The sequence below is a fragment of the Triturus cristatus genome, chromosome 5_2 (assembly GCF_964204655.1).
Source record: "Triturus cristatus chromosome 5_2, aTriCri1.1, whole genome shotgun sequence".
In the NCBI taxonomy this organism is placed as follows: domain Eukaryota; kingdom Metazoa; phylum Chordata; class Amphibia; order Caudata; family Salamandridae; genus Triturus; species Triturus cristatus.
Window position 1 is genome coordinate 589,680,970 of NC_140588.1, and position 25,231 is coordinate 589,706,200.

The 25,231-nt window shown below is 43.9% G+C and overlaps 1 protein-coding gene across 1 annotated transcript in view; it reads right to left on the minus strand.

Annotated features, from left to right (window-relative positions):
* The window catches only part of LOC146829043 (gamma-aminobutyric acid receptor subunit gamma-4-like), a 2,063,907-nt gene that overhangs the window by 1,644,687 nt on the left and 393,989 nt on the right, over positions 1 to 25,231 (minus strand). The window contains exon 3 of the mRNA XM_085607669.1: positions 23,642 to 23,709. Within this exon, the coding sequence (XP_085463795.1) occupies positions 23,642 to 23,709 (68 nt within the window). The remainder of the gene's footprint in view (positions 1 to 23,641; positions 23,710 to 25,231) is intronic.

Consider the following 25,231-nt stretch of genomic DNA (forward strand, 5'->3'; position numbering starts at 1 on the left):
CTACCCACTTGTTTAAGTTTGAAATGCTATTTTCAAGATCTGTGGAAGGGCAAGGCTTGGAATTCATAAGATGTTGAATTAGATGATCTGGAGAGGCTCTCCTCCAGTTTCTACTATACTCTTTAGGAGTAGAAGTGATTCTTCCAATGCCAGTCATCTGAAATGAAAAAGGGATCAAGTAATGATCTGACCATGGTACAGGCAATGGAGAGTCAACAGTAATCCCAGGAAAATTAGTAAAAATCAAATCCAAAATGTGGCCTGCCTTGTGGGTTGGGTGGGATACATGTTGTAATGGATTGCAACCAGCTAGTGTGGAAATAAAGTTGGAGCTATGAGGGCAGAGGAAATTATCCACATGTAGATTCATATCCCCAAGCACCATAAAGTTAGAATAGCGTACACTGGCTTGAGAGATGTAGTCAGCTAAAATAGGAATTTGATTGAGACTGGCGTTAGGAGGTCTATAGAACAGCAAGCCAGAACAAGATAAGGAAGCTGAGAGTTTAATACAAAAAGAGAGGCCTTCAATGGAGTCTAGCTCATCAAGATTACTAGCTACCAACTCCCATTTCATTTTATAGATGATGGCTACTCCCCCACCCAATTTACCTTTTTGTCTATTGCCATGTCTCTGTCAAAAATAGCAGATCCCAATCTGCAAGGAGAATGCATGTGCTTCTTAAAATATTTTAAAATGCGGGTATGCGGTCCACAGAGTATTGATGTGCAAATAGGCAAGGATAGCAGCATGAGAAAGAATAGAGCGCGATTAACAAGCCCCCTGACCTGTGTTTGTGGCTGTCTAGAGGCAACGCACAAAGTATAGCTGTCATCGAACCCAGACGTTTATTAGAGACAGGCTGTCAGACACAATGAACAGTAAGTACAGAAAAGTGTTCACTTTCTAAAAGTGGCATTTCTAAAACAGTAATGTTAAATCCAACTTCACCACTAAGGAGGATTTATAGTTACCATTCCAAAAATATGAAACATGAAAAGCTGCTCCTCTCTGATCAGGAATTACAGCTTAAAAATGTATTAAGGAATTCTTAATGCTGGCCTATGAGAGGGGTAGGTCTCACAATAGTGAAGGAACAAATAGGCTGTTTGTTTTTCCCAGGTCATGCAAAACCTAAAAAAAAGTACATCCTGCCTTTCACTAACATGATATCCTGCCCTTAGGGGTACTTAGATATGACAATCAGGTATACACCAATGTCATCATGTTTTGTTGAGAAGCATATGCAATTTAGCTCTGGTTAGCAGTGTTAAACTGCTCAGAGTCCTATGGCCAACAAAATGAATCAGCAAAAATGAGAGGCAAAACTAAAAGGTTGGGGGGGAAAAGCATCCTATGAATGACAGGTTTAACAGTGTTCACCAAATATTAATTTCAATTCCCTAGCTACTTGTCTAATACTAACCTAGAAACAACATCTCAGCCGAAATTCATGAGAGCAAAAGTCTAGACACTTCATGAGTGAAGATGACATCTATACATTTCAACAAATTAAACCAATTACATTAGGATATTTAAGAGCCTCATTTTCCAAGCTTGAAAGCATCCATGAACCTAAATAATTGTCTCAAAACCCAAAAGTACTTGCTCTTCAATTCACAAAAGGAGGAAGGAGGAAGGAGCAAACTGCCAGTGCACAAGTAGCCAGATGCCTTTTGGGAAATGCAGTGCATGATAACACTCACTTAGTTTAAAGTCTTTGGTAATCACCATTGTTGGTGTAGCAACTGCTATGTACCTCTAGACATGTTTCAGGATTTGTATCCTTCTTCAGTAGAAGGTAACATGTGCTACTAACAGACGTCTCAGGTTTTGTACCACTTCCAGAGCACAGGTGCATCTCAGAGCTCATCAGCCCAATAACTCAGCAGAGAGCCAATCACAAAAGGAGGAGAGAGAACACTGCCTGGCATACCAGCACACAAGTAGCTCAGATGCTTTGCCATAAATGCAGTGAAACACTCACTTCAGTTGAAAGCCTTAAGCAAGTGTAGGAAGCTGGTTCTGTATATACTATACCAAAGTAAGGTATAGTGTGCACAGAGTCCAGTGGATAGCCAGAGGTATAGCAGAGGCTAAATTAGATAGTCACTAACAGCTCTGTTTGTGGTAGTCTGGTCCAGCAGTTAGACTTATCAGAGGGTGTGTTAAGCTTTTATTGTATTCACTCAGGCAACAAATGATTCTCACACTCAAAGACAGAACCCAGAACAATTAGGTAATTATAAAAAATATATACTTATGTTTTATTCCTAAAAGCAAGCAGGACTTGGCACAATTGGTTAAATTATACTTTCAAATGCAAAACTATACACAGAAATGCTATTTTGGATGAAATTGGTATTGTTGCAGGTTTATATGTGCTTTAAAAACACAGTTCAAAATACTTTGAACATATTGTGGCTTACTTTTGTGTTACTTTTTAGTTACATTGATTACTCTGGTGATATGCTTAAATATCACACTGTGGGTCCTACAAAACAAAGGTAAGTAAGTCAATTTACTGTTCAAAATACAGTTGCTTTTGCTTCATACAAGAAAAACAGGTCAACACTTAGAAAGTTTCAGATGAAAAACCACGACTTCGGTTCCTAGGGAGAAAAAGAGTGTTATCGTTTTGCAGGAAAGCAAACGACTTACATTACTGAGTGTCTGCGATTCCCCAAGGTTCAAGGAAGCACTTAAGTAGGATCAACAGTGGCACTAGGGCAGCCATGAGAAGAGTGCTGAGGCCAAATGTTAGCCAGTGCGGCTAGGGGGGCCTTCAGTCAGGGACTGCTCACCAGCAGGCCACTTGGTTGTGGGAGCAAAGCTCCTGGGGTTAAGATCAGCAGTGCAGGGGCCAACAATCAGCCCAGGAGAAGAATCACGAGCGGCACGGTGCAACAGGTGCAGGGTGCCAAGAAGACAGCAGGAGCCCTGTTGCTTCGAACAGAGATCTCCGGTTCAGAAGAAAGGCTGCAAGCATGGTCAAGGAGGTTTCCTGAGGGCGATCACCAGCAAGAAATGTAAGTAGAATTTATGAGGGATGCCTGGGCACCGTCGGTTGGGCCACCCAAGGCCATGGGGTGTCGGGGGCAGGGGTGTCTTTAAGCATCAGATTTTCTTGCCAGCTCCGGTTGCGGTCAGGGGGTCCCCTCAGGTTGCAGCTGCAGGCGTCAGGTTATTGATCAGGCAGGTTAGGGGTCAACGTATATCAGGTCAGGCTTGCTGGGGAGACTTCCATTTGGGGTTGGGCCACTCAAGCTCGGGCTGTGGGCATCGGATACAGAGTGGTGCAGAACCACGGATTCGGCTGGATCCGGGGTCTGTGTTGAAGTCTTTGGTTTGAGGAAATACGATGCTCAGTGGAGACAGAGTCTTTTTGGTGAAGGCAAGGCAGGTCTTCCTGGTTCTAGATGGCTGATGGATACACTGGGTTTTCGCTGGTTGCAGGTCAAAGTTGGGACAGGGTGGTATGGATGGGGCCTAAGACGTTGTGGTCCTCTTCTTCCTTGTTCAGCACGGCACTTTCGTCCTTCTTCTTTCTTCTTCTCGTATCTGAGGAGGCAAGGTTCAGGGCCGGCCCTGAATAGTTAATTTGGGAGTGTTTATAGGGGTGTGCAGGTTGGGAACAATAGGAACCTTCCTTGGGGTCAGTACACTCCTTATTATGCCACCCTCCAGCGGAAGGGGGGCATGTGCTTCTCTCTGCTTGGCTGTGTCAACTCATCTTCAAGGTGGAGGGGACTGAGATGCGTGCGTCATCTCGCCTGCCCCACCTGAGGCGTTAGGTTGGCAAAGGTGGGTACACCTCTCCTCCTAACTTGGGTTTCCTGTTGATTCTCCTGCCCAAAGTGGGGGCCAGAACTGGTGAAAGCCAGTTGCTGGGGGCAGCAAATGCAGGGTCAGCTAACAAAGATGGCAGGCCTTTGAAGCTTTCCCTTTGTGGACTAAGGCCATCCTTGGGGAGGAGGCATGACACCTCTGCCCAGGATGGGCTTTGTTTCTGGACCCAGAGAGCAAAGGCCTTCTACTCAGGGGTCCAGAAGTCTGTCTGGGATTGGTAAATGGTGGGTAGCCATTCAGGAACCACTCCAGGGCTGGTTGTTTTTCAGGGGGCATTAAAACCCCCACTGGCATTAGTGTGGGTTTAATGTGCTGAGACGTTTGCTATCAAACTTTCCAGGTGTGAGAAGTTGTCCTGGTATATGATGTCCACTAATTAAAGTGGGCACATTGCAGCAGTCCAAACAACCCTTATGTTGATTTAAGAGGTCAAAGATAACCTTAGAAAGCTATCCAAGTGGTAACTGTGGAGAGCAGCCTTCAGGCTTAGTCTTGAAGGAATTTTAAGCAGCTTGTTTCACCAGAATGCAATCTTATTGTATTGGTTAAATGAAAGGAGAACCACACAGTAGTTATAAGATTATATATTTATTATTATAACACCTTAAATACCTCACAGTCGCACTAATACACAGTGGGCTCCCGGGGTAGACCAAACCATTTACTAAAATAGTGGTATAAGAACCACATCTCGAGTCAAGACATTGTCTAGAAGGTGAGTAAGTAGGGACCCCAAGGAGGATGGGTGCAGTGTGAGAACACGACTGTGTGCTACGTACAATTCAATGGGAGAGTCCTGGTTGCAATTTTAAAAGTTAAAGGACCCTTCCCAGTGGATTACGAGGAAACCCTTTGGAACATACAAGGTTGGAGAGGCACCCCACCAGTGGATACCAGAGTTACCTATCCCAGGGTATCCAGGTGCATAGGTCTGAAGTGGCGTTGGAAACCACCATCGTTCTCAATGGGAGTCTTTAAGGAAATGTAACGTAATGCTGATGCACAACTGTGTATCAGTCCCAGGATGCGACACCTGCATTCTAGATGAGAAAATCATCGTTCAACCAAAGTTCGTTCATTTTAAACACATTTTATTCGAATCTTTTGGCATATGAAATTGATCATTTCGATTTTCAAGTGCATGTATTATGCTCAGAGGCCTTAATTACAGCATGTCGAAAGAATCCAATGTAGCCAATAATCATGATGAGATTTAACCCAATGCATTTCGGGCTTTCCGCCCTTCGTCAGGGGTAACTGTAAAACATGGAAAAGACCACATATCAGAAAAGCCTCAAAAAGGCACGATTCAAGTAGGTTTAAACCATTAACAATAATAACGCTAAGCGATTCAGTCACAGAAAACACTATGATGAATGTCATGTCAGAATAAAAAACGTCCCATCCGTTCATAAAACAAATACTACCCTCCATGATAAAAGAAAAAATCACAATGAACTCATGTTGTGGCTCGATTATTAATCAAAGTGCAATACACACAAAACCTGCAAAATGCCGCTCTCGGCGTTGCCTACCTCAAACATCTTAATTAGTCGTGTGGAGCGACTAGCAGATAAACACTCCATGTTTGAAAAATCAGTTTCACCAACCCCGTTAAAAAAACTCTAACTCCACCCCTATTGCAATCACATGTGCTCCTCCGAGTGTAGAAATGAAAGAAAGTTTAAACAAATCAATAAAGTTTCAACAAATCAATAAAGTTAAAACCATGCGAAACAACCCTATTATATAGACAAGTGCTTAAACAAATATACTAAATCCCTGTGAACACATAAAATACACTGCGTTTATGTTAACTCCCTTGAAAAGTCTTCCTAAGTAATCCGTTGTTATTATCAAGTCCAGTTTTCAGCGAAGATTGTTCTTTAAAGTGAGTTTCGTGATGGGTGCTGGGTGCTAGTAGGGCAAAGAAGGGAATAACGACTTAGTTAGTCTTTAAGGAAATGCCACTCCTAGGAAGAAGAAAAGTGTCTGATGGAATCCGCAGGTGGATTCTTGAAGGAAGGAACCTGAAAGCAGAAGGGACTGAGTCTGGGTCACTCAGGAGTGAGCAGGGGCTCGGTAGACGAGTGCCCACCGATATCGGGTGCTTCATGTGCGAAGAAGGATACCTTGACTCTACAGCTGCAGGGACCAGGAGACGTTGAGGATGACCAGGAGCCAGATACGAGCTGTCCCACAAAGGATGTCGAGTGCTGAGGGGTCGGTGTCTGGCGGGAGCACCAACAAGCCTTGGCAATGGCAACCCATGAAGAAGGTCAAGAAAGGTTACGGTCAGGCCCAGGAAGGACCCGAGGACTCACCACCGCAAGGGGAGTCAGGACAGGCCTGGACCAACCAGGGGAGCCCAGGAAAATCAGGATTGTCCCTCAAATGGCCCCACAGGCCGAAGGCACGGGAGTGGCAAGGAGACCTCTAGCAGTTTCACCAAACAACAGCTTGCAGGGCAATAACAAGCCTTGGCAATGGCAACAAATGAAGAAGGTCAAGGAAGGTTGCGGTCAGACCCAGCAAGGATCAGAGGACTCACCACCTCAAGGGGAGTCAGGGCAGGCATGGAGCAACCAGGGGAGCCCAAGAAAATCAGGATTATCTCTCAAATGGACCCACATGCCAAAGGCACAGGAGTGCCAAGGGGACTTTTAGCAGTTTCACCAAACAACAGTTTGCAGGGCACAGAGTGCAAGGAGGCCAAAGTCCTTGGTACAAAATGTGTACAGAGGTTGGGGCTATCGACAGTCCAATGCACGAAGTTGGGGAACACCAAAAAGCATATGCACTCACAAATGTACTCGGGGCACAGGGGTTCAGGATATGCGGTCCCTACAAGGGTTACTAGCCTCAAACTTGGTGGGAGGGCAGCTTGACCTCAAAGAGCATAGGAAACCATCTCCTGTGTTGCTCGATCCATCAGAGTCCACAGAAGCTCAGGATCAGCCAACCGGGCAGCTGAGTTATGGTGCCTGCGAATTCAGGGGAGTGACTCCTTCACCCCAAGGGAGATACTTCAGTTGTCCTTGATGCTCCACAGGTCCTGCATGGAGCCTGTATGGTGCAGGGGCACAGACAACGCTTTGGACAGAGAGGGAGATGAATTCTGGCCCAGTCAAAGTCCAACGAAGTCCAGAGTGTCCAGACGGTCGGAGTTCACTGGTTTCTTTTTCAGAATCTTGTCCACATCGAATCTAGGGTCCTACAGCGAGGTAATCCCTTTTGTACCCACAGGAGAGGGTTGGACAGATTCAGGGGAGCCTCCCAGGTGAGGGTCAGGCCAGAGGTTTCCCAACTAGGAATTGTCCAGGGGAAACCAGTGATTCTCTCACCATAGTGACAATGGCTCTTGTATACCTCACGGCTTCTACACTTGACCCACTGATCAGGAGGTACTGCAGGCACTTGGTTAAGTTTATGGGCCATACAGCTATGGTTGCCAAATCTACCCCACTCATGGAGACTAGTGTAGTTTCTGTGTGCAATCGGATTTGCTCAGGGCACACCCTTGATCCCATCTGGAGATTTGCCATTCGAGGGTTAGTGGGAGGGGGTACTAAGGGCTTGCTTATTGGAGCAGCCAGGATCTCCAATTGTGTGTCCCACTTTCTTACAGTGATAACACCAGGTCTTAGCAGTATCAAAGTTTTTCCCCTTATACCCACCAGTGGGCTGGGAACATTTCTTGGGTCCACGCCCCTGAACAAGTGCTTGGGGGTCTTTAGAAGACTCTTGTTTTTTATCTTTGGGCTTCTCACCCTCTTTACCCTGGGGAGCCTTTGTAACCCCTTTCTTTTGGTCACCCCAAGTATTTGTTTCGGACACCCTTGTCTTGACCCAGTGATCCGCCTTCTTACCGAATTCTTGGGTAGAAATTGGACCTAGATCTATCATATAGTGATGCAACTTTTCATTAATGCAGTCACTTAATATGTGTTCCTTAATAATCAAATTATAAAGTCCATCATAATCGCGCACTTTATGCTGAGCGCGGTGTCCCTGAAGTGGTGCCCCTTCCTGCACAAAAATAATCTCCCCATGATGCAGGCATCCTTGCACCATGGTGCAAGGGGGCCTGCTCCAGCGCATGGCTGCAGTTTTTGCGCCAGCGCAGGGGAGAGCACAGGAATGTGACATATAATTGTAAATATGTTGCATTCCTGTGCTTCGGAAGGGCCACAGAGTGGCACAGCCAAAGGGCTTGCATTGCCATGCTGCGGCACTTCCTTGTAGATCTGCCCCACAGTGTTTTACATAGTAAAGCATGAGTTGCATATTAGTACAATCAGATATCTGCTTAAGTAAAACCGTGAGGGAGGAGGTAGTTAAGATAGAGAGTTAGGACTAATTAACAAAACGTTACCTAAATGGATGATACACATGTTTTCGAATGTTACTTATACTACATTACACTTTAGAGGGTTAGTAGTAAATTAGGAATTTAGATTGTAGCTGGGTTCGAGAATGAAACAATGGGTTTTGAGGGAGAAAAAGCAGAGAGCATCGCAATGAAGTAGGACAGGAAGATAAGAGTGTGTGAAGAGGAGATCGGTCCCAGAGGTTTGGGAATCGTAAAAAGGAGAAGATTGACACGATGAGGAAATTAGAAAGGTGAGCAGTGAGAGCGAGTTTCAACCAGATGGAAAGAGGTTTGCTAAACTTTAGACAATACTGACATTTCTATGTGTAGGAGTTTGGAAGATACAGAGCATATCCGGGCATGGCTCTCAACTGTTGCATAAGAAGACCGGCTACATTAGGGAGAATGGCACTGGGCATAGTCCTAGACCTGACACTTCACCAGTGGTGTAAGATAGGCCCCCGCAGCCCCCGCGGTGTGGGGGTCTGGGGGGTCACCGAGCTGCAGGGGGTCCCCTCAGCCCAGTAATCTGGCCTGAGAGCTCCTGATTAAATCTGGATTGGGGGCCCCTCCATGTAGCGTGCAGGGGGATCCCTCAAGTTTTGTTACGTCACTATACTTAATATGATTGTGTTCTATACCCATTATTTTAGGTACCACTTTATTATAATGGTGGCATCGGTGGCACTGAAGCTGATACTCATCTTTTTTATACTCTGACTTTCAATGCGGAACATCCTAAAAATACTTCTTCAACTGCGTGGTAGGGAGTCTCTTTCTCCACTGCAAAGGAGAAGTAGAAGTGGCAGTCATGGTCCGGGGGGTGTATCTCCGCATGAATATATTATTTCATCACCATTGTTGCATATATAAATTGCACCACGACTTCCCCAAGAAACTTTTAAGCGGTACTTTGTAACTTTATGACCCTCTACGAAGAATAAAGTTACTAAAGTCAAGTCTGCGCTCGCAAGTCTCTCTGGGCGGAGATAAAGTACATTTCTAAAGGGAGATGCACTTTCCTGGCGTCTGATCTACAATAAAGAAATGCACCCTCTCAGCAGGGATTGCCTCATATGCACTGGGAGTGCCACATGTCAATATTCGATCACGCCGTTATGCGTCAAGTTGTGCTCTAATGAGTGCCATCCTCTCTAATATTATGGAATGTACCATGCAGTCACTTTTCGAAAACACAAATGCAGGGGCATTCAATGACAGCCACAAAAGGCTATCCTACACTCTGCACACTTCTCAGTGATCTGGCCATCAATTTCTGATGCTGAGCCACAGTGTACTATGATTCATCACCTGTAAAGTATATGGTCAAAGTCCTAAATACAGAGATGAATGGCAGACGCCATATGTTGCCCTATGTATCAGCAAGACCTCACGAATCATATGTACAAATAGAAGTCCGGCTTCCACAAGGTATCTGCTTAGTATCAGCAGACATGCATGGGGATAATCAAGCAGTTGCCAACAGAAATATACACCAACCTGAAGTTGCAGAAATCCGTCTTCGAAATTTCTAAGACAGACAAGAAGCACACCAGGAACTTTCATTATTTCTTCTTGCGGCTTCCTATGCGGACTTCTTCTGTTTTCAATGAAACCTCACAGATTTCACAACATCCTTAATCAACTAAAATCTATGACAGCTGAATATTTTTACAATGTTTTCAGTGTCCTCTTTAATACTTTCTAGAGAAAGTTTTAAATCACGTTGATAGAGCAACAACATAATGTCAAACTTTCACGGTAAGCACGCATAAATGTCATATTTCACACTTCAGTAGGTTCACGAAGGCAGCAAGGAACCAACAATTAATCATGGTTTCGTTTTTTATTGTATAATATGATAACAACCTTTAATAAAGTTCAGTCATTAATCTGAGTGTGAAAATTAGCATTCTTTGTCATTGCTTACTTAGATAACTTTCGATATATCAGTTTTCATTTTTTGTAGCTGAAAGATTTTAATATTCCCCAACTTGAATTTGATTTGTCTTATTGGATTTGACATTCAACGTGTTATTTTTAAATGATAGAAAATAGACTCTTGTTCTCCCCGAAGTTTTGTTTATAGACATAAAATACTGTATTTTGGATCTCTGGACAGTGAGACGTCACTGACCAAACCTCACTGCATGTTTCTTTTCACCTAATAAATGATCATTGTTTTGAAAATACTGATTGGCATGTTTGATTTAGATTTTCCACTGTAAGGTGCATAGAATCTATGTAAGTGACATAAAGGGCAAAGTCTTAACGCAATCCGTAGGAAGCAGGTTTTGCACCCACATGTCGGACTCAAACACACTCTGGCTCAAACCCCAGTGCGCCAGTGTCATAGCAACACATTTTGTTTTGACTTTTAATTAGTAAATCAGGCCCTATTTGTGTCAACCATAAGGAAGCCAGTTGCAAAAGGAGCAAAATTAAAACAAGAAAGCTGTTGTATGTTTGAGAAAGTAGAAAGGACAAGGATTCCTGTTATCAGAGGTGCTTTGGTAGCTTACCCCGTAGTTAGTTTGCAGAGTGACTAAAACCCATTCATTGCGATATTGTACTGCACAATACATGTTTAGCAAACTAAGATTGTTAGCACAAATGTCACATCAATATATAGTAGCCTTTCTACAGCAGTATTAAAATCGGTACAGCAGTATTAAAATCGGCTTGGCCACCAAAAAAGTGTGGCTGGAGGCTCCAGCAGTAAGTTTCAATGAAAGTCTCTCCAGATCAGGGAAAACTGACTGAGATGGGAATGGCTGGGATTGTCAGGCTCTGTTAGGAACAGCAGACCCTGTGAACACAGACCTCCCTCACCTTGACAGCTGTCAGTTCAAATGCGGCCCCCGGGGGAAGTGAAGGTCGCAGACCAGTCTTCCGCCGGGGTATTCGCGCAATAGCGGAAGGACAAGGTGGGTGTGGGATTAAAGAGGTTAAAGGAAGGGGTGGGATTTGGAGGGCATATAAGGTGTCAGGAGAGGAAGATCCGGCCTCTTCCTGACACCTTCGCACCACCGGGAGGTTTAGGAAATTTGTCCACCTGCCCACCCTACAGGTTTTCAACGACGGGCTAAGGGTGGTTTTTGGGTCTGAGAGTGCCAGATTAGGGCAGGTTGCAGAGCAGAGGCGTTACGGTACTTTGGAGGGGTGGGGAGTCACATATGGGCGTATCCACCTCTCGGGGGTGGGAGAACGGTACACAGGTGACTGAGAGCGGGGCGCGGGAGGCAATGAGCAATGAAGGCAAAGTCAACAGAGGATGCTTGGAGGGCAAGTGAAGGTGAGAATGGGGAAAGGAAGGAGGTTATCGAGTGAATGGGGAAGAGTCAAACAGGTGAGATGGTTTTGAGAAGGCAGAATGGAGAATGCGTGGGTATGGGATGGGAATGTATATTTCTTGCATTGATGTACTGTTGATAAAATTTAGATGATTGCAACTTTGTCCTAATAAAATGGCCTTTTACGCTTCAAGAAACAGCGTGGAGTGTAGTCATTGCGCGATTGTTACACGAGCGTTTCATCAAGCGCTGCGGCACCCTAATCTTCGATCGGCAGTGTCCATAATACCGGCCACACACAGAACTACAGTTCCCATGAGGCCAGGTGTGCACGTCACGTTGCGGGAACTCCCATAAAGGCAGAAGCAGCGAGACTCAGCGTCGGAAATTATTCGTCTTTGGAGGTAGTGTTGCCGTCCCGAGAATCCAGTGAGGTCCGGTAAGGGTGCTTGGCAACGATTCTCCCTCTGTCCTGGGTAATTCCAGCAGGTCCCATCCTCCGTTGGTGAGCGCCGTTGCACTCATGCAGAGGAGGGTAGTTTGCCTGCATTCAGCCTCTTGTAATGTTACGGCCCTGGTTGGCTTTCAGCAATGACTGCAGTCATTCTATAGTGTGCCTATCAGAATAAACTACCGGCAATTTCACACTGCAGTGACTCTCCTCAGTTCAAGCTGTGCACCTGGTTTTCTGACAGGAGCGGTCATTGGATTATTCGCCCTGATTATTGACACAGTGGTGACTGGGCTTAAGTCACGTTGGTTAACTTCATGCTTGGTGCTTTCATCTTGATGCCTTGTGTTTTATACGTAAGAAATGTGGAGGTCATGGTAAACTGAACCATGATATGGGTTGAGATAAAAATAAAAAGGTTATATGCATGAATATGATATCTATCTCGGAGCGAAGACTTATGTTTTGTGTTCTTCTGGCTCTATCTTTAACAGGGTTAACAAGGAGTAGTATAGGACTATGCTCTATCCCTGTGATGTATAGTGGAGTCTAGAAAGGGTAGGTTGCTGATAGAAACCTATTTAAATGTATTTTGAGGTACTACAATCTCTGCACTGTTGTTCTATGAATGATGTGTTTTGTTTTGCACTATGAATGTTTTCTTCTATGTTTTCCACACTACAGCCAAAACCAAGAAAGGGATACTTTTACATCAACGACTTATGGTAGAAGTGTCTTCCTCTACGGGTGTTATTCTTTTTTGTTACAGGTATAGAGTTTGTGCTAGTAACCATTGTTTCTAAAAGGTTTAGATCCAGTAGGAGTGAGCTAGTGTGCTTATATTGTTCTTATCATTACAGGTCTTCCTCCCTGCTGTTCCCATCCTATCCTTCCCTCGCTTGATCCTCCCACTGACCAGTGCCATCACGGCTACTAAGGCTTGGGGATATCAAGTGGTGGACCCTTCTGACCAACAAACCGATCCTGAGGACCGACCAGTGTGACACAAACACAGAGCCACTTTATAAAGGATCAGGTGCATGAAGGAGTTAACAGGTCTGCTCTGACGTATGTTCAGCAAAAACGTACAAAAGGAAGGGACATAGTTATCTCAGATCAGCCCACATAATAAAGGCTGAAGCAGCTTCTTGTGTCCTAGGAGCCACATGGAAAAAGTGTCCAAGTGCATTAAATGTTTCTGAAAGAAGGGACTACCAGAGAAAATGCACGCCTGAGAGCTCGTACAGGATTCAGATAGATGAGAAGGAGGAGTGGGTTTCTCTTCTGCCAGGGGCCAGCTGAAAAGGGAGGGCCAAGGTTGGAGCAATACAGCGAGGTGCCTCCTTTGAGCCACTTAGAAACTAGGACACCCTTTTTGATGGGATTCGTTTTAGACAGAAAATGCTAAAAGGCTAGGCAGTGATTGCCTTGGAATTTCCTTGCGATAGCTCCAGGATCATTCACTACAAAAACTCTAGTGAATCTGAAATTTTAGAATCTGAATCGAGCACCTTGAAAGGAAAGTGCTACCTGGAATCAAGACAGCAAGAAGAAGCAAAGGAGGTTGCTTTTATTAAAGACTCTTCTCTGCCTAGGGGAGCCTAAGCGCTATGCCCTCTACCCTGGACTGTGAAAGGCTTGTGGCGATGGAAGATGGCCCCCTGTTAAACCCACACGGATAATTGCAGTTCAGTACTACCCCGAAAAAAACTGCTTGCTGTTGACCTTCTTCTACAGTGCACTGGGTAAGAATGTAGTTCCAAGTGGTTAATTTATAAAGGAAAAAGTGCCGGTGCCCAAAGCTCTGCTCAGAATCCTGCGTCATTCGAAATTCAATGCCATTAAATGTCGGCATGCCAAATACCAAGAATGTGTGGTATTGAATCCAGCTACTGCCACTTTAGTCCAATACCAAACACTCTGCCCATTCACCTCACTCATGCAGGTTCCTGATTTCCCCCTCTCTGATAGTTTTTCCTTCTTTATCTTCAGGGCTGGACCTAAAGCAGCTAAAGTGGTCTCCGTTATGATTGTGAAATGCCGCTGTTGAATAAAAAAGTGTGTGCTTTTATCATTTTTATATCGGTACTACGGTAGAGTACAAGCCTATAATGAGGACTCACGTTTGGAGTTTAACTCATAAGTGACGAAGGGGAGAGCTAGTATGAAGGACTTTGGCTCGTACATGGTAATGAGATGTGTGTGTAACGATCATACGGTGTGTGACATAATTTGGAGAGGGAGAACCCTCGAGAGCAATTGGGCTATGTTTCTTTGTTTTTGCATTTGACAGTCACTGTTTAAGAAAATATCAGTGTCCAGTACTGGTGCTTGACGACCTCACTGCCCTGACGAAATTGCCTCAAAATTGTGGTGACAATGAAACATGTTGGCTTAGTATGAAGCGATATGCATACATTGAAACCAGTTTTAACTTGAATAAGTGCACAAGTGAAGAATAAAGTTGGTATCGGTTAATGTGCTACTTATCTCAATTTTACTTTCATGGGATCTTCTTCGTGGTATTTGTGACATACACACTACATGTTTTTCAGCACTATTCATTTATTGTTTTTTCTGGACACTTCTTTATTCTTCAAGGCAAGATGGCTACCAATGATGAAACAGGTGAGCGTAGCTGGTGAGTACCAATCAGCAAGCTCCATTGGTGGTGCACACGTGAGGTGCCATCTTGTCTTCTCACATTGTTTCTAAATTCACATATAGATTGATGTGATCTTTTTCTGACACACAATTTATATTTATACCCCTTTATGGTTTAAAGGGTATGTTAGTACAGTGACTGTCATTTGTAAAACGTTTTTAGAAAAGTTTAGGCAATAAAGTGGGAGGACTCTACCTCTGTTTGTAACTGAGGAGTATTTATGGGAAAAAGAGTTATGGAACCCCTTCCTCCACTTATATAATTATCCTCAAAATGAGGTGCCTTTGATGAACAGGTCTTGTTATATTGATATTGCATGTTGAGTAGAGGGCGGCCTGTTTGTCTTTTTCCCTCTGCAGCTCCTTATTGTTTGTGTACCCTTAGGCACGTGCCAACCTTTAAATACAAACAACGTAATACGTATTTTATTACTGGCCCTCAAAAACAACTTAGAATTGAAAATACCTATCTGCAGAACAAATAACTTTAGAAATTAAAGCTGTTAAAGAATACTCACTCAAAGGGCCTGTAGAAAGAAACTGACCTAACAGGCACACAAACATCAAGTACCAAAGAACAGGGTTTTCGTATTCAGGAAGAAATGGCGCTCTACCTTTTGACGTCAGTGTGTGTAGAATTCAAACAAATTGGTATGGTGCTAACTGGGAAGGGGGAAACCCTAATAACCCCTTAATTTGTGCAGGGAAACCCTACTACATGACATAGATCACCTATCTCGTGCACACATACAGTATTAAAACAAGCAATGCAAATGTATTTAAAGCGAAATAGAGCAAATCCAACGTAGTTGTCTTGGTATTTCTTTAATTAGCCTTTACAAACATCCACTAACATTTCTGCTTACTCAAAGAGAAGCACAGTCAAAAACACAGCAGGCAAAGAAAGTCAATGACTCAGAATTTAACCCCTTGGCTGCGGCAGGAATTCCGCTGCAGCGCTGGGGGGGGTTTGGGGGCACTAAGGTGGCGCCGTGCTCATGACGGAACCACTCCGTCATGAGTCACGGTTGAGCTGTGCTCATGACGGAGTGGTTCCGTCATGACTCCGCCCACGGCGCTAATCGCCCGCACAGGCGGGGAATTAGCGCCGCGTGGGAGGAGCGGCCGCCAACGGCCGCGGCATGACGGAACCACTCCGTCATGAGCACACGGCACCCGTGGCTCATGACGGAGTGGTTCGGAACCACTCCGTCATGAGCACACGGCACCCGTGGCTCATGACGGAGTGGTTCCGTCATGAGCAGGGAAGGGGTTAAAGAATCTTATCATAAAAACTACAGGGGCAAGACAGCGAACCAATGTCTGCTAACTGAGATGGCTGCAAAAACCTCAAAATGACCAGGAGATTGAGTCTCCAAAGCAAGAACACTTTGAGAAACAACCTGAACAAGCAAAGCTACATGCAGCAGTGTGAGAAACACTCGCAGGTCAATGTCAGAACTCAAAAACGAGCAAGGCAGCCTGGGTCCCCTGCCAATTAAAGCCAACTGAAAACCAAACAAAAACTCGGAATGCCTTGCTTGCGATCCCTTTCAACAGCACCTTACAGAAAATGATTTAAAGGGTCATGCTTATAAATTGAAACATAAATTACAGCTAGCTGATTGCAAACTGCAGGTAGACATAGAAACAGGGCCGTCTGAAGGTGTCATACATGACTCAGAGTGATGTTTGGAAACCACCACCTCCAACAAGACCTTAGCCAACACAAATTGCACTCTCAATACTTTAGTTGGGGTAATCCCCTCTATGAGAGTAAGGAGGCACAAAATAATCCTCAGAAACACCCACCATTACTGAAAAACAGGTACTCTGCAACTGAGAGCTTGTCTTTAAAGGTACAGACATAGAGTGGGCAGGGAGTAATTGCGATGCTTGGAACAGTCACAGATGGCACACAGATGAGCATCAAACTCAGCAAGGCATCTTGTTGCCACTGAAGCAACAAAGCTCCATACTGGTAAGCGCAGTGTCACAGATGTCTTCACATGGCTTTAGAGGAGCATCGCAACCTGCACTGAGCTAAATCCTTAACTCAACCCAAGGCTACTATGATTTTGATTATTTAAAAAACAGCCCATCTAGGCCTTCAACGAAATCAATAGAAAACTAAGAATACAATAGATTGAGAAACCCCAATTGTCTTTTCCTCCTCAGAGTAACAAGGTTACATAAAAAGTATAAATAAAAAGCGAGATAACTTAACTGGATAAACCTTTAGCAAAGTTTCCACAACCCCACGAAGCAGACAGAAGGGCCACTGAACATGGACTCACCATCGTAAAGTAAGGATTCAGAAAAGAAAAAAAGGTGAAGCGGATAACTGAGATTTGGTTTAGGTGTAATACTGTGCAGCGCAGCACAAGGAAAATCACTGCTATAGCTGCACTGCAGCCTTGATTTATCTGGCCACCAGGTTCATCATACTCAGTGTCATTTTGAGAAAAAAGGGCTAAATATTAGACGCCTTGATGCCCATTGGGCTGAGTTCTGCGCGTTATAAATTTATTTTCATTCATTCAAATATTCTTCTTAAAATGTCCTGTGGAGAAACCAGAACATGTTCTTGTGATATGCACTGTACACAAAGGGTATGCACTTCCTACAGGGAGGATCCCTGGCATCCAGACGTGGGTAGGTCCCACTTTAAAGAGCTCTGCACTGGAGGCAACTACCTTCTGACATTGTTGCTGTTGGTGTGGACGCACAGGCTGAAACACCTGCTCCGGAACCGATAGGTCCGCGGGAAGGACGTTTCCCACTCTACTTGACATTTCTACCCCCCAAGTGGAAGTCTTTGGAATCCGATATTATAGGGACAGTACACTTAGGAATCCCCTGACTGTCTCCCTGAATTAGAGAGAGTAGATTAGGTACCCCCGTACCCCGGTCCTGAAGAAACGCCACCCATCCATCAGGAGAACTAAGGCGTGAAACCATGACCTTTTAAATAAAACATTATCCCTTCACACTTCAAGCTGTAGCAGGTTTAATTCTCTTGCCAGCCTGGCCTCTAGCAGTATGTTTTTAGCTATAGCACCAGTGTCCAGCGAATAAAGGACATTCTGGACACTTGTAGCTAATTTTAAAACACCACCACACCACTCTATTCACCACACCTTTGCACCACTGCCTCATCAAATAGGGCCCTATGGTTTTAAAACATTGAAGATCTCGGGCAAAGAGCCCCTCCGTGGGGCCTGTTGGGCATTGCAGTGCCGGCCCGACGAGGAGCTGCCCTGTGATGATGCATGACACCCCTTGGGGTGTGTGAGGGCCATTGCTCCTTTTGGAGCCCCCCTTTCCCTACTAGTGTTCCTTCTCAGACTGGTTGTCCTCCCTCCCTCCCCTTCACTTCCAGCTGCTCTCTCCCCGTCAGAACTGCATACCTTTTGTGTACAGATATATAGCAGGGCATGTATGCATGACCTAGATAATAAAAGCCCTTGTCCCACTTTGGTTTACACTTGTGATATGCGCATCATTCAAAGGGAACCTAAGAACGTGGTCACAGCAGAGGTGCCCACTGCAGGGGCTGCTCCTCGGCTAATGCGGAGGAGCATCGCCCCACTGCTTTTAGAGCAGTGCAGAGGAAAAATAAAATGCTAATAACAGGACATTATTATCATTCTTTTTTTCCTGTTCCTAGGTGTGGGAAGGGCGGGACTGGCCAGAGCAGGGGCCAGGGGGTCGGCAGCACACTTTTAGTGGGCATGACTGTTTGGCCAGCAGTCTTGGCCTGGCCAAACAGTCCTACGCACTTTACATCTTCCCCACCAGGATGCATTACACAGCCTGGAGGGGATCATGCCCATGCTCCCTGTTCCTGTTTGAGCACAGAATCACGGCAGTCAGACCAATCACAATGCTGCATTGCAGTGTTGTGATTGGCTTAGGGGAACCAATCACAACACTGCTTTGCGCAATGCTGCTTCACAGCACTGTGATTGTTGGGGAGCCCAGGTGATTCCTGCTGCGACAGAGGAGAGGCAGCGTCTGGAGACGCGAGGAGGAGATATGTTTTCTTTTTTTTTTCTAACCACCTCCACCTGCCCGCTGCCCCTCCGCCACCATTGCCTACCTGCCACCACTGGCCCACTGCATTCTGCTGGAGACATCCTTAAACTGATTCCATAATGATTCTATAGTATGGTGCCTACTTGCCCTGCCCCTAACAAACTGCACAGCCAACTTCCAGTTACCATCACTTAATTCAACTTCCCTGAGGCTCAGTACCAAGCTCCATGACTCCACACCCACAGGGAATTAGTGGGTGGATGCAATTTTCATTTTTTGCAATCATGATAATATTTCCATAGCAAAGCAATTTGAAAGCAGCGAATCGGTTTATTTTACCAGGAAAGAGCTGAGTGCATAGAATGCAGCCTTTTCTTCTCGTTTGCTGCCTCCACCTCCACGCCCAGCTAAAAGGAAATGCAATCACATTTCACTTAGTCCTAAATTGGTAGATATACTGTAGACATACCGCATGAAGCAGAAGAAACCATGAAATACACAATGCAATGCCACAGCAAGTCCACAGGCCATTAGAAAATCACAGAAAAGGCAACAAAAAGAAGGTTAAATGAGGTCAAACAATGAGAAAGTGTCAGCGGTGGGGACTGGGGATAAAGTCTCCGGTGGGCTGAGCCGCGCCGCAGCCTGGCGTTAGCTAAGCCGCTTTACAGAAAAGAAGCCCCCGAGAATTGCTCTCATTTTCAGGTGCTAAATGCCGTCTTTGTCACCATTGCATCCAGACAGGTGTGCTATGAAGTGGGTGTTGCTGCTTATTGTTCAGTTGCTGTCGTTTTTTTCACCCCCTTATGCATCCTTTGTCGGCAGTCGTGTGAATAAAAAAAATTATAAGAACAAATAAATGAAAAAACATTGAAAAGGTAAAAGCGTCTACTTCCTGAAATATTTCCAGAACTATACTGTACTTCATACATTCTCACGCTTGATCTGGATAAGATTCCGGAATTTTTGCAATATCAAATTTCTAAGGGTTACGAAATGGCATTTTTTGCATCCTCAAGTTTAAAAAAAAATCTGAAACGTATACTTCCACATTTTGAACACGACCCAAAAAATCTGTTTGTCATTAACATATATATTAAAAGCTAGCACCCACCTGCCTGCTGCAGTAGTCTGGTGAAGGACAGACTGTCAGTGTAAAGAAGCACTAAAAAAGCTATTAGGTACGCCTTCAATGCGATAATGCATATAAAAAAACATTTGTGTATGCCTCTGTCTCCATATATTATCACATTAAAGCCAGACATATTGAGTTGGCAAAGGTTTACATCATTTTAAAACGCTGGATTGCACCCACTCATGCATGTCTGTTTACACATATATGTTACTCGCACATGATTCCTGACTAAAACATTAAAATAGTAAAAGAGCCTGCTGAAAAGAAAAAAGAAAAAAATATTGCTTTCTGTATACAATGCATGTTTAAGATACATGATTTAATATGCGGTGAATCAGTGTATGACATGTGATTAAATTATCCCTTCTGTTTTCCACTTGAAACACTCCAAAGAATTTTGAATAATTAATCAAACAGCCAATAGTAGGAGGTGATGCAGGTATCGTCTTCTGAGTGGAGCCAAAATCCTCTAAATGTATATTTCAAAGGTCTAAACACAGCTACACTGTCAAGCCACAAATATAGGGGAAGGGAGACACAATCGTACTATTAGATGGGCAACTAGTGTTATTTCACTGAGGCTCCCATAGTCACCTAAGATTCTTATGTATCCTGCAGATATCATAAATGTACACTTTCATGACCCTCACAGGCAGTAATCAAGGCTAATACTCTTCTAACCGAGAATGTTGACTTAATGAATCCTGAAGCGACATAAAAAGGATTGGTGCCGCTCCCCCCTGTGAACCACATTGAGAGAAGGACACCAAGGTGACTTCAGCTGTGTCTGAGATGGAGTGCCGGCGTGCAGGTAGAAAAGCAAAAGATGAGAAACCCCAGAGTGTGACTCACCCGATTACAATAGAAGCAGAGACATCAATTGGCATGGGTTACAAGCCAAGGAGAAAATTGACACTGAAAGCTTGTGAGTTAAGAGAGTTCTGACCTAGTCTAGGTGGATAAAGGGTCTACCTTGAGCCCATGCATAACAAAATGGGCCCTTGTGGGTGTGGAGACTGCCGAAGAGCATTGGATGATGCTACAGGTAGAACGTGAGCCCCCTTTTCTCCGAAGTTCTTGGAGAAGAGGAAGTGAGAACCGCTGAAAGCTACAGGGAGCACAGGAGTACCCAAGAAAGGGGCGAACAGCACTCAGTTACGGTGATTGGCGAGTGAATAAAGTACACTTTAAATTCAGAATAATTAGAACACGTTTTAGCATTTGCCTCTATGACCAACATAAGTATTTGGAACTTACAGAGCACATATGCCCACATGGCGCCTATTAAAAGGCATTACAAGATACACCAAGATTTACACAATATTTAAGAGTGGTCCTACCATTAAATTGTAGAAAACTGTAACTCTACAACATGCGGAGCAAAAGCATGGGAAGGGCTAAAAGTAGTTATCAGAGGGAAAGTATGGAGAAGATCTATGACACTAAAAAGCATTTAGAACAATCTTTGTACTGAATTTACAATCCATCTAGAGATTACACAAATATTCCTAGATATTAAGTGCATGCAGGAGAGGCCATGAACACTCTAAATAACTTCACACACATAATATGGACAAAGAATATCCAGATCAATGTGGGTTTGTTCCACACAGAAATATAGCTATTAACCCACAAAGTCAACACATGTAATACATTGCGATGCAACAACGGATGGCCAGCTTGCTTTGGTGCAGCTTACCGGAGAAAAAGCATTCAACACCGTCAGCTGGCAGTGCATGGGTGAAGTGCTAATGATAACGGGCTTCAGGCGCACTTTCTTGAATTGATTAGATCTTTTGCATGCTGAACCCACAGCAAGAATAAAGATAGGCAGTGTGGTCTCTGAAGAATGGAGAATAAAGTAAGCAACAATGCAGGCAGGCCCCCTCTCCCCTCTATTATTTGCTTCTGGTGCAGAGTATTTGGCGAGTAGACTTTCAACTGCCTTGGCATACTTGAGAATCCAGAAAGGGAACAGCGCCATCATACGGTATGACTGTATGAAGATCTTAGTTTATATAGGAGATCTAGAGTACCTATTCCTTCTGCTGTGCAAGCTTGACAGACTATATTAGAACTCTATTAAAAAAGGGAGAAATCAAACTATTTCAGACTTGGGAGATTGGCCCTCGCTGACCACATGCATGCTGCACTTGGAGATCCAGTGGGTGTTGAACAATTCAGGTACCTTGGCTTCCAGGAGACACACAACTGAGACAGGCAAAGGCAAGGGTCTTAGGGCTGGTGAGAAGTTACCATAAAGACGAAGACAGGTAAGATTGCGAAGTCCTTCAAATTCACTATTTATACAGTCGAAAACAAGTCCATGCCATAAATCAAATGAGTCTCACTGCTTCCAATATACTAGTGTGTATGATATATGACGGCACCAACGTGTTGGTTCCTTGAATTATTTGGTGTAATTTGTCTTTGACCATTGTATGTGCCAATAGGTAACATAGCTAACGTTATCACTTGTCTCCTGCAATGAACAGCATGGTTGTATGATGTGAAAATAATGTTCTTTAACAAACAAATTCTCATCGTATATACCGACGATAACAATCAAGAATAAAACTCACTAATAGGTATTTCATATAAAATGATTAGCTGTTTACACTGCAATGCTATTTCTTTAATTGTGTCTTTAATACATAGAACACAATTAAAAAAATGATTTACTGACAAAAAATGGATATGTGATCAAAACCTTATGGCAACCTCTTATTGTGTAAGCGTACAGTTGTGCACACATTCACAAGAGCAATAATTGCAGAACATTGACAACACACTTAAAAAAATTGCCGTCCTCTGCAAGAATACTCCCCACATTGATCAATAATGAAATGGTAGCATTTTCCAAAAAGGCAAATTTACAACACACAGACACAACGCGGCACCACAAGCCAGCTTGCTGCACCATCCTGCACCATAAGGAAAGGCAGGGATAAGTCATATTTATAGTGATGCACCACATCCCTGCCCTTTGCACTGGCGCACAATTGGCTGCCAACACAGGCACTCTTGCACCATGGACCTCAACCACCGTCTTGCATTCCACGCACCCACCAGAGACCTCTGCCCAACTGTCCCTGGCTACCGTCTCACGTATCCGCAAGACCACAGCCAGAGGAAGATCATTCTCCTATCTCGCTGGAAGACCTGGAATACTCTGCCTCTCCGCCTCAGGCAATCACCACCACTACCTTGATTCCAGAAGGACCTCAAGACCTGGCTCTTTGACTGAACCACAGCGCCTCCGATGGACTAGCATTCCCCCCACCCCAGCAACTTGAGACCCTTACAGGTGGGTAGTCGTGCTTTACAAGTTATCCGATTAATTGATTGATTGATTGATTGTAGGAAGCATTGTTTTTGTGCAAGAAGTGACACCTTCCTGCACAAAAAAATCAACCGAGGCATCTTCCTTCTTCTATGTGCGATGTAAAATGCAGCACACATAGAAAGAGTAAAAAATGAGGAGAAATAAATATATTTCTCCCTGTTATGCCTCCCTTGGTGAGGCGTTGGCTTTTGACGCATTGGGAATGTGTCAAAATCCAAGGTGTTGCGTGGGAACGCTCACTGCTTTGCCCTGCCTCTTTGGTACAGAGTAAGGCAACACAGTGACTTGTGCTGCTGTGCTTCACTTAGTCCATATCTACGAGGCCATGAAAAGCCTCTACGCCGCTGCTGCGTCAAAAAAAAGTGATGCAGCCACCTTGCAAATATGCCACTGGGTTCTTGGCACCATCTCTCACCACCCCCTCTTGTGGTGATTGCCAAGGCAATCAGAGTGGTGCTCAGATCCCAAAAATAGAAGAATGCAAGCACTCACCATCTGGATGACAGATACCGGGCCAATGCTGTTCACATAGATATCCACATCGATGAATGTCGGTTTTACTGAAATGAGAAAAAATACCACATCGATCAGATCTCCAAATGAAGAAAGAGTGAGTAATAAAGAGAAAACTGCAATGAAACATAATACCACTAAGCAAGAAGAACTTCCTGAACCAATATAGTAAAAACTAGGCTATATTGAATGTGTTTCAGATAAAAAGTACAACTTCTTTGACGGAAAATGATCTCCAAATTCGTGCATAGACAAGATAAAATGTTAGGCGAATTCCTCATACTTGGTTTCTCAAATTACATTTGTTTGTCCTTTGCTCATGTCATGGTCCTTTCTATAACATGAGGTGGAAATGTGGGCATCCACTCATGGGGTTCTGTTCTATGAAGGATGTGTTATTTTACGCTGTGTTATGTTATGTTTTATGATGTTATATTATCAAACACTTGTATATTCTCTGGTGCCACTAGTGAAGCCCCATGAAGCACCACTAGCAGTTTCATTTCTGTTCTAACTCTCAAGCTCTGTTATCCATCAAGCAATGAATGGCAGTGAGGCCTGGAGAACTGATCTTCTTGGTAACCCCCATTCGAGGTGCAAGTCTTCCAAATTGTTTCCTAAATCTCCCACTGACACCTAAAAATGCATTTTTGTTGATGGTTTCATTTATTATGAGAAAAAAAAATCAACCAGGATATTACTTCCCCGTTAGTAGTTGTTCAGCTCAAAATTCTAGTTAATGGATAAATAATACCCGCTTCCCCAAACTTACAAGCTTGCACTTTTTCCCCATACAATTTTCACCAGGTTTTTACGTGGCTAAATTTGTTCGAGAAAAAAATCCAGGTCAGTGAGTGATGGTAGTGCCAATTCAGGCACAATAGGGTATCTAGGGCTACCTACATTGCACCTCAGGAAAAGGGCGATATTGTTTTCTTAGCATGCTTTATCGTTCTAAAGATAACCTTGCGTACAGTGGCGAGTGATAGGAGCTCTTCACTGAAGATTCAGAAAGGGCTGAGGGTCCACTAGGCACGATTCCATACAAGGAGTTAAAGAATGTTCATTCAATCATATGCTTTTTACAAAATACTGTGATGATTGCTGATCGAAATTTGAGAATCTGCCATGGAATTATTGGCATAAAGGGGTATCATCTTAAATACATTTTAATGACACTAAAACAGTAAATATGATTTTGTCTTTGTATTTTGGTTTGAAGAAAAGGCTGCAAATGAATTCATGGTTAGATGCTCAAGAATCACAGTCTTTCCTTATGTGCAGGATATACAGAGGAACAACATACAGAAAAAGACATTAAGATGAAATGTGGAATTCTGGGGATTGAACGCACATTTTAACTCTCCCAGGACGCCCTGGAAGGTTTGCCATCATTTAAAATACTATCATCCTTACGTTTAAATATATTATGTTAATAAATTATCAAACATTGCAGGCTAGAAAAAATAAAATAAGATGTTGATCCATTACTGGCTAACAAGGCACCACAGGACCACCCAATCTCAGACCTAGGAGTGCTGTGTGCCTTAGGACAAGTTTAGGCAGATA